A 14,159-nucleotide genomic window follows, 5' to 3' on the forward strand; every position below is an offset into this window, starting at 1 on the left:
AAGTGATTTCTGGGGGGAGGGAGTTCCACAGACGACAACCCATCACTTGAAAAGATCTATCAAATACTACAGTCCTGTGTTGGGGCATTCTAAAGGTACGAGAACCAGAGCGAGTGCTTCTTACACTATCATGAGATATAAATTGGAAATAGTTTGAAAAATATTTTGGAAATCCAGATTGTAAAATTGAATTAATTAAATTTAGTATTTTGATTGATCGTTGTTCTTTTAATTTAAAAATATTTCCCTGAATATAGTACGGTGTAATGTGTTGGTCTCGTCTCACATCATAAACGTAACGTAAACAGTAGTTTTCAGTCCTTTGCAGCTTCTCACTAAGTGCTACCGTCATGTCATGGACACAGTGATCACTGATATTTAGCCGTATACAGCTCAAAATCACTGTGAATGTTGAGTTTTTGTTGGATGTCACCTTTCACTTAGTGCAGCGTCTTAAACATTGACACTGTCACAGACTTGAGTCCTGGATGAAGGAGTCCACGCTAGTCTGAGGGGGATTCGAAGTCGGTGACTTTCAAAACGGTGGAGAAACACATAACGTATGAAACAGAGAAAAACTCAAGATTCGCATTGAATATACCTTCCCACAACGGCAAACCGATTGCCGGAATACTTGTAAATAATGCATGTCTCCGTTTAGATTTCAATTGAAGGTCCCAAAATAGTATTTCCAAGAATATTAATCAACACATTTAATATCTACGGCTAAAAGGAGGACGGTTCTAAGAAAACACCAACTCTTGCAAACTCTGATTAAACATTCTACTTTACTTTGTTATGTACGAGTATACTTCAGAGTATAATTAAAAAAAAAAACGTCTTAAAAAGGAGCCACTTCTATTTCCTCAAAAAATTTAAGACAGCCGTTTAGATCATCGTCCATGGGACAACCCCTGAGACCTTTTCCGGGGGAAATATATCTTTATTCAATTCGTATTTCACAGATTGGCAACCTTTCTCTTGGGTCTTTAACAGAATTATTTAAATAAATTAATCATTTTTCTGAAATTTGCAGAAAAATTCCTATCTAAACAGTTAGTATTTTATTTTGTAATTTCTAGTATTAGATTTTAAGATGATTAACAATGATCATTGCAATTCTTTGAAACATTCCATAGGTAACTCTGATATTATGTAGTGTCTTTTGTGCATGAACAAGTGGGTTTGTGAAACCAGAAACATATAGCCAATCGGCCGTTAAACACCTGCCGTAGAATTAAGCAAGGTGAACATTAGAAAAAATTTAACATGGAAGAAAACAAATAAACGTGTTTTTATGAACACCCAAGAGGCGGCTTAGGAATGCGGACAAATATAGTAATACATATATTTGTAAACTTCAACATAAGTAATGAAGTGATGATCAGCATCACATGAGGTTACACAGTGCTATAGTGATCAAATCAGTAAGTATTTCGTATAACTGTAAGTATATTTAACAAACTGCCATTCAGAACTGTGAACCCCCAAAGTAGGCTCTAAAACTTGCACTAAAACATTATGTGCGGACATGAGTTTTTACTCTCGTCCCACTTTTGTATGATTAGGATTCCTGGTTTTCTACGTTTTAAAATGAATATTTATAGATTCATTTAATTATTATTTAGAATACAGCATTTACAAAAACTTTACACATTAGGATTTGTACTAGAAAGCGTTATTTATTTAGTAATTCCTCACGCATAACAATAAAATACAATCAGTCGTAGATTGTTGGTAGACGAATGCAGAGGTATTGTGACCTGTATTCTGTAGTTCAGTTGTAATGATTAGTGTTGTGTATAGTTTTATATTAAGTGCATGTTTTTTGCATGTTTTTAGAGTTAGTGATGTTGACAAACAACATGGCGGTTGTGGTTCCTGACTAGGCATGCCACAACGCTTTGGTATGATTTGTTTATTTTAACCTAGTTTGTAATTATGTATTAGGTTAGTTCTTTACCTGAAGAAGAGATCAGATTGCAGATCTCGAAACGTAGTGTTACTGATTTATTGTTTCACCGAACGATGGCAAATGTCCGGAAAAATCCTTTTTCTTTCACAATCCTTCCATCGTCAAAAATAACCTTCAAACAAACAATAAGGAGTTGTGAGTCAAATAACCATATGAGATATCAAACAACCTTATCATGATGTCCCACACATCACACTGTGGTAAGTGTTGATTGTAGAAACAAATGCCCATTTACGAATATTTCCCACCTAATACCACTAAATCCAGTAAGTAACCGTTTATAATAGGGTTACCTTCGGGCAACCTCATCTAGTACCGAGTAGATCCCCAAACTATGTTAAACTATAAACTCTTCATAGTTTTATTTGATTTGTGAGGTCACAACTAAATGCTCTCATAATATTTTTCGTTCAGTTCATTTTTTATCTAAGAGTAGTCCAAAATAACCGCAGGAACAACAGGTTCACTTAATATAAGGTAACTCAACTCTTCGTAGAGTACTCATTTTCGTAAACTATTTCATACACATGTTGATTAATATTGTAAGATTTGGAGCTTTATCCGAAAAGTATACTAATTTACAATTGATACTTACCCAATTGATTGATTCCTAATTGCAAAGAAAAAAGTAAAAAAGCATAAAGTAAAATGGGCTGATCTACTCTGCGATCAGTTAGTTCAATCGATAGTTATAAAACGTTAAATGCTAGAATGTAGGATATGGAAACATTTATATTACATGTTTTTAGTATCCAGGTCCGTGATCAATAGACAATGCATCTGTGAATAGAACGCAATAAAATAATGTTTGCGCCATTGGGCGATGTCCAATTAAGTTTTCCGTGACGATGTGAAATGTGACAGGTTGGACTAAACATGGCCAGACACGTCGATGTCTAGTGACACACTTCACCGATTGAGTGTAGGCACGCACCGCCTTCAGTAAACATATAAAGCTTCATAATGTATTGGAATGTTCCCTGTCGTATAGGACGGTTGATCTAATTAGTTTGCCTGTCCTTATTGTAATTATGCAGGGTGGTTCTGAAATAGACCAAAGTACTAACTTCCAGAAATACAGGCAGTTAAGCACATTGAAATAACAAGTTCATATATACGATACGCATGTGCTAATATTAGTATTGTTCCGTCTATGAGTATTTGTGTATTTTTAAATATTGTGTTTTACAACGATTTTCTATAATGAGATTAATTACAGACGATCTGTGAAGTAATGTGCATCCTAAGAACCGGTGAACTGCTACGGGATCAAAACATAAAATTGTTTAACTTATTTTGCTATGTGCCAAGTACTACTGTAATAAACGTGTCAGTAATTAAATTTAACACAATATTTTTTGTGCCAGCATCACTTCGAAAACTCGTCAGATGTCAGGAGAGCTTATTCGAGAGCAGGTCAAACAGTGGTCGTGAAAGAAACACGGCCCCTGAAATCCACTGCAGCCATGTTTAAGGGTCACTTTAATAACTCATAGAAAAACAGGGTTTGACTGGGAACTATAGTGTTTTAAATTGAAACTGATAATCTGAAGGAATCATGGGAATACGGGGAACGAAGATCGTTTTACTCGTCCAACAGCCACTGTGATATTTCTGTGCGAAGTCTAAACTTGCAGCCTTGTGCCGTTGCAAATAACAGAAAATGTGCACACTTGCGTGCACTGTCTAGCAAGAATGCGGTTCCGTAGTAACGTTATTAGATATACACCTTCAAACACGGATTGTGAGGTGAAATACTTGGCGGGTTAATATACTGAAGAAACTTGACAGGACGGTGAACAGCATCTTCTGGTTCTTCTAATGAATCGATAGATCGTTACTCACCGGTAAAAGATCGTTCGTGTGTGTTGCAGACTCGCTTTTAGGAGTTACCATATCGATCGGTCTCTGAGCCAATACGTTTCTTTACAACTCAAATTGTGTACATCCGGGTTAATATTTTCTGTTAATCTCTTTGGGTATCGAACAACCTTGAAAGACTTACCGGAATATTTACTTTCATCATCCACTCCTGTAACTTCTCGTCTGCTATGACTAAATAGGACTGAGAATACATAAACTATTAGGAAGAATTTGTGGTTAACGGCACACTGTTCTATATTAAAGGAGACAAACAAAGTAGAATTCATACAAGGCGAGCCTGTTCGGAGGATCCTTACATCATTATAGGTAAAAAAGAAAGAAAGAATAAGTGTTTTATTTATACAATATAACAACACATTACCCTCACTAACCTTTATAGGAAATGAGCTTTAGCTCTCTAAAAGTAAATTAGTATTTATTTAGTCCAAAGAAAGGAACAGATATTAAGCACTAAATGCAATGGTCATTTCGACCGTCTGTCTGGTTGGCACTTCTGCACACTTCTTATAACTACAATTAATACAAAAATAATATTAAGAAACACTACAGTCATTTGAAGTAATGTTGAGCAGGAAAAGTAATTTAAGTTAAAACGCATTCCAATTTTAGTATAAGGTATACACATGAAATGAAAATAATGTAATAATTTGGTTAAGATCCATCAAATGAATAGCTGACAACAAAACTACAAAAGAAGAGTAGTTCAGATATTGTTGTAATATTGTAATATTGTAATACAATATTGTAATACAAACAAATCCAACACTAAAATGCTTTCCAATAAGAATAGAAACAAAGTTGCAGTAATTACCATTAGTGTTACAGAACGCTACCAAAATGTAAATATGATTTTAAAAAGTAAGTATATATGTATATAATATAACAGACATAAATGATACTGAGAACAATTTTTAAAGTTGTATATTAAACATTACATTTTCAATATCATCCACCGTAAACAACCATATTTTAGCACTTTGCTGAACAAATGAACTGCTGCGTAATTAGCTTTTAAATAAGGTGGAATACGTTTAAATATTCGTGTTCCTAGAAAAGTTGTTTTAGTGAAATAAGTGTTTCAAGGTTTTCGCGACAAAAAGTTACAATTGTTTATCAGTTTGGATTTGTAAGGGCTATCTGAAATGTATGAATTACTTCTTACATAAAAGTGTATAAGAACTTTGTATACATGAATATATATCTTAAAGGTAAAATCGAGGAAGGCAAAAATTGGATAAGAAAATTCATGTTTGTATTTCCGTGCGATGACCCGAATAACATGTTTTTGACATATGATTACAGTATTAAGATTTTTTAGGTATGTCAAACCCCAACAAGTAATTCCATAGTCACATTGGAGTGTCTGTAATGTTTCGAGTTTAACGTTTAGTTGAAATGTCGAATGCGCAATTCTCCCCTATCCAAAGATGTGGCTGCCATTATATAAGTTGTAACCCTCATTGCTATAATCTTTTCTTTCCTAAGTTTCGGAACAATAAAATAACTAAATAGTAATAGATAAATTCTCAAAAAGTAATAGTGAGAATGGTTCAGTTTTTCAGCTTCTATACGTACGCAGCTTTTATATGTACGCTCCAAATAAATTTCTACCATTAGGCAACATGAATAGTATTATAGTGGAATATTTTGTTCTCATAAACCCCGTACCTTTCTTGGGTTGTACACGTTAACCAATTTCCACACGTCTCCCAAAATACAAACGGCATATTATTTTACATACATGAATTGAAAGAGGGATTTTTAACGAATTAAGAGAGGGAAATTTTGTAATCACTACTGATTTTGCAGCTATGGCTCTTAAATACCATCTGTGGAAAATTTCATCTATCTAGGAATAGATAGTGTGTGTCTTAAGTGATATTGTAACGAGTGATAGGTCAGCACCTTCGTCAAAGTTAGGTAGCTAACACGAACATACAATTACTATTTAGTATTTAACATTCTTACGGGCTGATTATCCCATAATCCTTTCTTAGTACGGATCAAGAACTTATAAAGAATAAGTGTGACAAATTTCATTTTCATAAAGTTTTATAGTTTTGGAACTGTTTAAACCAAATATAGGTGATCGAAGAGGGTTTGACAGCTAAGTAGCGTTTGAGGGCAGTCTATATGTCTACGAAATGTTATGTAGTTACGGCTGATTCTGCGTTAGGAACATAAGCAGGTCAATATTTATATGCGTTTGTCAACATATTAGGCCTAAAACCACCGTGATGAAAAATTGTTATTGCAAAATACATGACACACCCAATAGAATTTGACAAAATAAAACTCACTGTAAAAATTAAGTAGTTTTATTCCAAGATAATAAGAGAACACTTAGAAATAAACAAAGGAAAGATAAACTTCAACAACTACGACAGCATTAGATTATCAAAAATTGGCATCCAGTGCTTTTTTTTAAATTATACTGACTTGTGATTGGCTGAGCAAATTACGAGATAGCTCCGTCTCCCTCCCGCATACTCTGGCTTAACTAGGTTCAGTTTATTATCTCTTGAATGAACATCTAAGATATCTTAGGAATATTATTGAGTTAGAAATATTTTTACACGGATGTTACGTCCAACCTAGAAGATAGCAATGTCTTACTTACTTTACGGGTTGTGCAGCTTCTGTAAATAGACTACAACCTCGCGTTTCTTATCCTGTCTGTGCATTTCTCAGACAAAAACATTCATACAAAATTCTAATTTTTACGAAACTGATTTCCACATTAGATTTGTACTTTCTTTACTGTTCAATTTAATATTATCAGTCGCAGAAGATTCGAGTTTGCTTTTCTGCCTCCTCCATAAAGGATCAACTTTACAGAAGCTCGAGGTTTACGAAATTTCCACTCTCCTGTCGATTACAGAACCAGTTAATTGTGGGCAAAATAAATATTTTGCACTGTTTATTTTTTTAGTCACTAGCTTAACAGTGAATGTCTGAGAGCCCTGTTTACAGACGATGAGGTAGGAGAGCAGAGTCGGACACCTGACCAGGGTCGGTCATCTACTCCTGAGATCCCCCCGAGTCGTCTGAGGCGGCAGTCTGCCGGGGATATTCTGGAAGCTGAGTTGAGGGGAGAATACGAACCCGAGGTCCTGGCCTCCCAGCGCCGGCGTGCAGCCCGCTCGTCTATCGCCGGGCTTCCTCATCATCACCACTTCGGTAAACCTCCGTCAGCCTCTTGAAAATATACGATTCGTTTGTAAGAATGATTCAATTATATTCTAAGAACGAATAAATTTTTCAGCTTCCCAAGTCTGGGAGAGACGATGGTCACGGAGCTCAGTACACCCGTATACCAATGCCTTCTTACAAGACGCGTTCGGTACGTCAACCTGCTGGTATCAATTCTGTATCCATAGTTAAGACTAGTGACTAGTTAAACAATGTATATATAGACACTCCGACAAATGAAAGATAAAATAGACAGCGGACTGGAAAATAGTCTATTAATATGTTTGTCTTAAAATAATTTGGAATCCGTGTAGGAAATTATTATAGATTTCAAGCTTTTTCAAATCATTTCATTTTTGAACACACAGGTATAAAAACGTTATACTATGACATAAAAACATTTTATTGTGTCCACACAGTCTGACACAGCGTTACTGTGTGAAAACATCTGTAATATGATTTCCTAATAAGTTTTCAAAATTCAAATGCGAACCTTTTAGTATATTCCCATTAATTTTCAAACGCCAAACAATATTCTACTACATAATATTTTATTCATCATAATAATCTTGAAATGCTGTTTTATAATGATTAAACCGTACCAGGAGTCATCATCACTGGAAGATGTAATATATGGAATTTTTAAAATCTACGTTTACATTCATTGAATATTACTGGTTACTTCCTTTATTTTGTGTATATAAAACAAAGAAAAGATGTTTGAAGCTTCACACACAAAAAGTTGCTATGTTAGAATACAACACAACAGTTTTGCTGTCACCGGCAGCATTTCATTTCGCATAGGCAAGTAAATAATAAAATGTCGTCAAGTATTACTGTACACCAAACCTTACGAAATCAATGTTTTCACACGACCAATACCAACACTATACGTTGGAATTTATTGCAACCTAAAACATAAATGAGCGTTAATTATTAAAACTACGTTAATTAAATGAAAAAAGGTTACACCATACTGAGAACTCCCGATGGTTGTTAAATAAAAAAAACCTGTTTTTAATGTACCATAAAAGCTCAATTTTATATATTTCTGTACTATGAATTAATATTTATTTAGGGGTACTGTTATAAACTTTGTTTTCAACGTTATTCACCTTACTGAAGTAGACGATAACTGTGTAAGGTCCACCAACAGGGGGGGCAACTGTGGAAGAGGATCTTCCCGGAACACCTCTGCCAGAGGATACTCATCCTTCGTGCAAGGATGAAGTGAAAGTGCCACTCAGAGAGGAGGTACAAGAGGAGGATAACGCGCCCGTCGAGTTCTCCACAGGAGGCATACCTTCCTTCAAAAATCAGGTATATAAGATTCAGATATATCTTCCTTGGCAATTCAGATTATTAAATAGTTCGTGTGCACAACTACTCATCAAGTGGGATTAAAGTCGAGTTATCCACAGGAGGCATACCTTTCTTCAAAATCAGGAATATACTAATCTTGTCAATTCATATTATTAAGTAGTTAGTGTCCACAACCACACATCAGATGGGATTAAAGTCGAGTTCTCCACACGAGGCATACCTTCCTTCAAAATCAGGAATATACTAATCTTTGCAATTCTGATTATTAAGTAGTTAGTGTGCACAACTACACATCAGATGGGATTAAAGTCGATTTCTCCACAGGAGGCATACCTTCCTTCAAAATCAGGAATATACTAATCTTGTCAATTCATATTATTAAGTAGTTAGTGTCCACAACCACACATCAGATGGGATTAAAGTCGAGGTATCCACAGGAGGCATACCTTCCTTCAAAATCAGGAATATACTAATTTTGTCAATTCATATTATTAAGTAGTTAGTGTCCACAACCACACATCAGATGGGATTAAAGTCGAGTTCTCCACACGAGGCATACCTTCCTTCAAAATCAGGAATATACTAATCTTTGCAATTCTGATTATTAAGTAGTTAGTGTGCACAACTACACATCAGATGGGATTAAAGTCGATTTCTCCACAGGAGGCATACCTTCCTTCAAAATCAGGAACATACTAATCTTGTCAATTCTGATTATTAAGTAGTTAGTGTGCACAACTACACATCAGATGGGATTAAAGTTGATTTCTCCACACGAGGCATACCTTCCTTCAAAATCAGGAATATACTAATCTTGTCAATTCATATTATTAAGTAGTTAGTGTCCACAACCACACATCAGATGGGATTAAAGTCGAGTTCTCCACACGAGGCATACCTTCCTTCAAAATCAGGAATATACTAATCTTTGCAATTCTGATTATTAAGTAGTTAGTGTGCACAACTACACATCAGATGGGATTAAAGTCGATTTCTCCACAGGAGGCATACCTTCCTTCAAAATCAGGAATATACTAATCTTGTCAATTCATATTATTAAGTAGTTAGTGTCCACAACCACACATCAGATGGGATTAAAGTCGAGGTATCCACAGGAGGCATACCTTCCTTCAAAATCAGGAATATACTAATTTTGTCAATTCATATTATTAAGTAGTTAGTGTCCACAACCACACATCAGATGGGATTAAAGTCGAGTTCTCCACACGAGGCATACCTTCCTTCAAAATCAGGAATATACTAATCTTTGCAATTCTGATTATTAAGTAGTTAGTGTGCACAACTACACATCAGATGGGATTAAAGTCGATTTCTCCACAGGAGGCATACCTTCCTTCAAAATCAGGAACATACTAATCTTTGCAATTCTGATTATTAAGTAGTTAGTGTGCACAACTACACATCAGATGGGATTAAAGTCGATTTCTCCACACGAGGCATACCTTCCTTCAAAATCAGGAATATACTAATCTTGTCAATTCATATTATTAAGTAGTTAGTGTCCACAACCACACATCAGATGGGATTAAAGTCGAGGTCTCCACAGGAGGCATACCTTCCTTCAAAATCAGAAGTATACTAATCATGTCAATTCATATTATTAAGTTGTTAGTGTCCACAACCACACATCAGATGGGATTAAAGTCGAGTTCTCCACAGGAGGCATACCTTCCTTCAAAATCAGGAATATACTAATCTTGTCAATTCATATTATTAAGTAGTTAGTGTCCACAACCACACATCGGATGGGATTAAAGTCGAGTTCTCCACACGAGGCATACCTTCCTTCAAAATCAGGAACATACTAATCTTTGCAATTCTGATTATTAAGTAGTTAGTGTGCACAACTACACATCAGATGGGATTAAAGTCGATTTCTCCACACGAGGCATACCTTCCTTCAAAATCAGGAATATACTAATCTTGTCAATTCTGATTATTAAGTAGTTAGTGTGCACAACTACACATCAGATGGGATTAAAGTCGATTTCTCCACACGAGGCATACCTTCCTTCAAAATCAGGAATATACTAATCTTGTCAATTCATATTATTAAGTAGTTAGTGTCCACAACTACACATCAGATGGGATTAAAGTCGAGGTCTCCACAGGAGGCATACCTTCCTTCAAAATCAGGAATATACTAATCTTGTCAATTCATATTATTAAGTAGTTAGTGTCCACAACCACACATCAGATGGGATTAAAGTCGAGTTCTCCACACGAGGCATACCTTCCTTCAAAATCAGGAATATACTAATCTTTGCAATTCTGATTATTAAGTAGTTAGTGTGCACAACTACACATCAGATGGGATTAAAGTCGAATTCTCCACAGGAGGCATACCTTCCTTCAAAATCAGGAATATACTAATCTTGTCAATTCATATTATTAAGTAGTTAGTGTGCACAACTACACATCAAGTGGGATTAAAGTCGAATTCTCTACAGGAGGCATACCTTCCTTCAAAATCAGGAATATACTAATCTTGTCAATTCATATTATTAAGTAGTTAGTGTGCACAACTACACATCAAGTGGGATTAAAGTCGAATTCTCCACAGGAGGCATACCTTCCTTCAAAATCAGGAATATACTAATCTTGTCAATTCATATTATTAAGTAGTTAGTGTGCACAACTACACATCAAGTGGGATTAAAGTCGAATTCTCCACAGGAGGCATACCTTCCTTCAAAATCAGGTATATACTAATCTTTGCAATTCTGATTATTAAGTAGTTAGTGTGCACAACTACTCATCAAGTGGGATTAAAGTCGAATTCTCCACAGGAGGCATACCTTCCTTCAAAATCAGGTATATACTAATCTTTGCAATTCTGATTATTAAGTAGTTAGTGTGCACAACTACTCATCAAGTGGGATTAAAGTCGAATTCTCCACAGGAGGCATACCTTCCTTCAAAATCAGGTATATACTAATCTTTGCACTTCAGATTATTAAGTAGTTAGTGTGCACAACTACTCATCAAGTAGGATTAAAGTCGAATTCCCCACAGGAGGCATACCTTCCTTCAAAATAAGGTATATACTAATCTTTGCACTTCATATTATTAAGTAGTTAGTGTGCACAACTACACATCAAGTGGGATTAAAGTCGAATTCTCCACAGGAGGCATACCTTCCTTCAAAATCAGGTATATATTAATCTTTGCACTTCTGATTATTAAGTAGTTAGTGTGCACAACTGGTACTCATCAAGTGGGATTAAAGTCGAATTCTCCACAGGAGGCATACCTTCCTTCAAAATCAGGTATATACTAATCTTTGCACTTCAGATTATTAAGTAGTTAGTGTGCACAACTACTCATCAAGTAGGATTAAAGTCGAATTCTCCACAGGAGGCATACCTTCCTTCAAAATAAGGTATATACCAATCTTTGCACTTCAGATTATTAAGTAGTTAGTGTGCACAACTACTCATCAAGTGGGATTAAAGTCGAATTCCACAGGAGGTATACCTACTCGTATACCGAACTTAGGAACATTACCCAACTCCCATTCTTGTAATACAAGGTACATTATACTTCTGTGAAAATAAAACCTCACTGATGGCTATTTCTTTATAATGGCCTTTTATATAAACCTAAGACTTGGAAGGTTTGGTGTTTGCCAACAAAATATACAGAAATGTTATAGGTCGAAAGGTACCTGTATGTGTGTATTACTTTGTGGTTAAAAGCAAGAAACGCGAATTGGGGCAGTTATAGATAAACTATTAGTTATACTATTGAAGTATATTTTGAGGGAAAAATAATCCTAACAATTATAATTATAGCTGATCATTTAATTGAGTAAGAATATGAGACATAAAAATATTCTAATGTCTGTCATATTTATGAGAAATAAGGATTTGTTCTTAACAGAGTTAGATATTGTGATTTCACTGAATAATTTCCCAAAATTTAAATACAAAATTTACTCAAATTCTTGTTGAGGTCTTGTATAGGTACTATTTGTTAGTTTGTTAGCACTCTAGTTGTATAATATAAGGATATGACGTTACCATCTTATACATCTTGCACGTTATATACACACATCTTCATGTGTTAAAAATATCGTTTTATTTCTACAACCAAAAAACTTGTATAAAACCAAGATAATTTTAATTGAGAAATTTTAGAAGAATTTTGTGGGTTGATATCACAATAAGTATGCCATGTTTTTTATAAAAAAGGAAATCAGTTGAATCTCGACAGTTCATCCACATAAATCCAACACAAAAATGAGTCCATTTCATATAAGGCACATAAGTACGACTTCTAACAATGTATTTTACTTCTATTTCGGGTGTAGACTACATAACTTATTCAAAGAGGTCAAACTAAAATTGGTGAGCGGGACTTTGATAACGGGGTATTCTTTCATCAAACTTACTTATTCAGAGACCAGTTACAATTACTTGACACAATCATCTGTCACTTTTTTGCGTAAACAGAAAGGAGCATGGCAGGAAAGGAAAGTAACACTCAGTGAAGCAACGCCAAAGAGTAAAGTTTTATCGAGTAACTTTGGTGTTTTTATTGCGATCAATAATCGGCCATCTGGGCGATCACGTTATAATTGAAATGTGCAAGAGTGAGCCACACTCGCGTGATAACTTTAGTCCCTATCTCTGTAAATATTAAAACACACTCATTGTACGTTGGCACGATTCAGACCGTATGTTTGATGCTATTTACTTATACAGAGGCACGATTGAGACCGTATGTTTGGTGCTATTTACTTATACAGAGGCACGATTCAGACCGTATGTTTGATGCTATTTACTTATACAGAGGCACGATTCAGACCGTATGTTTGATGGTATTTACTTATACAGAGGCACGATTCAGACCGTATGTTTGATGCTATTTACTTATACAGAGGCACGATTCAGACCGTATGTTTGATGCTATTTACTTATACAGAGGCACGATTCAGACCGTATGTTTGATGCTATTTACTTATACAGAGGCAAACTAATTGATTTATTTATTCACTCGATTGATATAAATTCACTATATATAGAATTTGGTTATTCTGAGAAGCATATACATTTAATATATTTAAATTTTCATTTACATGTTTGTACTGAAATCTTCAAGAAATAATAATAATTAGTACACACCGGGATCAAAGAAACTTCTTCATTTACCAAACTGTAAGGAATAGCTAAATATAATTCAGGAATACATGCGCAGCTTAGATGAGTAAAACTATTTGTTACCCTCAGTTAGAACATCAATCAATGTACAGTTCTAGAACATTAGCATTAACATCAGAAACATTTCTGATACACAAATTGTTGTAAGATGTCTCATGAACTGTTTATAAATTTTAATTGCTAAACAGAACCATGAAGTCGGAAAGGGAAATAGTTGTTATTATTTGTTATTGAACCATTTAACTTCAGTGTTGAACCTCCAATGTCACGAAGGTACAGGTTATGAATAGCTCAAACTACTTTCATGGCAAGTATTTCATTAGTTTCTGAAATTTCTGTCAGTTCTAATTTTCCGCCTGTCAATTCTACAACCGTTTGTTTGGAAGTGGGAACTATAATGTAACAGTACTCTCTAGGCACTGGACAGGTGGGACACATTACAGTTTTATGCAGATTGATGACTCTCCGAGCGCAAAGCCGTAGTTAGTGACGACAACGTCAGAGAGCAGTAGTATCACTAGGCGTATCACGGCGCTGTTGCCAATAACAGCTGGCAGCCACTAGGTTTGATCAGCTGTGGTAATACGAAAGGCTAGAAACAT

The 14,159-nt window shown here is 35.1% G+C and overlaps 2 protein-coding genes across 2 annotated transcripts in view; both read left to right on the plus strand.

Moving 5' to 3' along the window:
- Positions 1 to 7,276, plus strand: part of LOC124368685 — a 67,876-nt gene extending 60,600 nt beyond the window's left edge. Inside the window, exons 2-3 of the mRNA XM_046825971.1 lie at positions 6,833 to 7,039; positions 7,125 to 7,276. Coding sequence (XP_046681927.1) covers positions 6,833 to 7,039; positions 7,125 to 7,243 — 326 coding nt within the window. The 3' untranslated portion in view covers positions 7,244 to 7,276. The remainder of the gene's footprint in view (positions 1 to 6,832; positions 7,040 to 7,124) is intronic.
- Positions 7,277 to 7,767: 491 nt separating this feature from the next.
- The window catches only part of LOC124369358 (anoctamin-4-like), a 64,197-nt gene continuing 57,805 nt past the window's right edge, over positions 7,768 to 14,159 (plus strand). The window contains exons 1-2 of the mRNA XM_046827336.1: positions 7,768 to 7,855; positions 8,208 to 8,371. Of these exons, the coding sequence (XP_046683292.1) occupies positions 7,768 to 7,855; positions 8,208 to 8,371 (252 nt within the window). The remainder of the gene's footprint in view (positions 7,856 to 8,207; positions 8,372 to 14,159) is intronic.

The sequence above is a fragment of the Homalodisca vitripennis genome, chromosome X (genome assembly GCF_021130785.1).
Source record: "Homalodisca vitripennis isolate AUS2020 chromosome X, UT_GWSS_2.1, whole genome shotgun sequence".
Lineage (NCBI taxonomy): Eukaryota > Metazoa > Arthropoda > Insecta > Hemiptera > Cicadellidae > Homalodisca > Homalodisca vitripennis.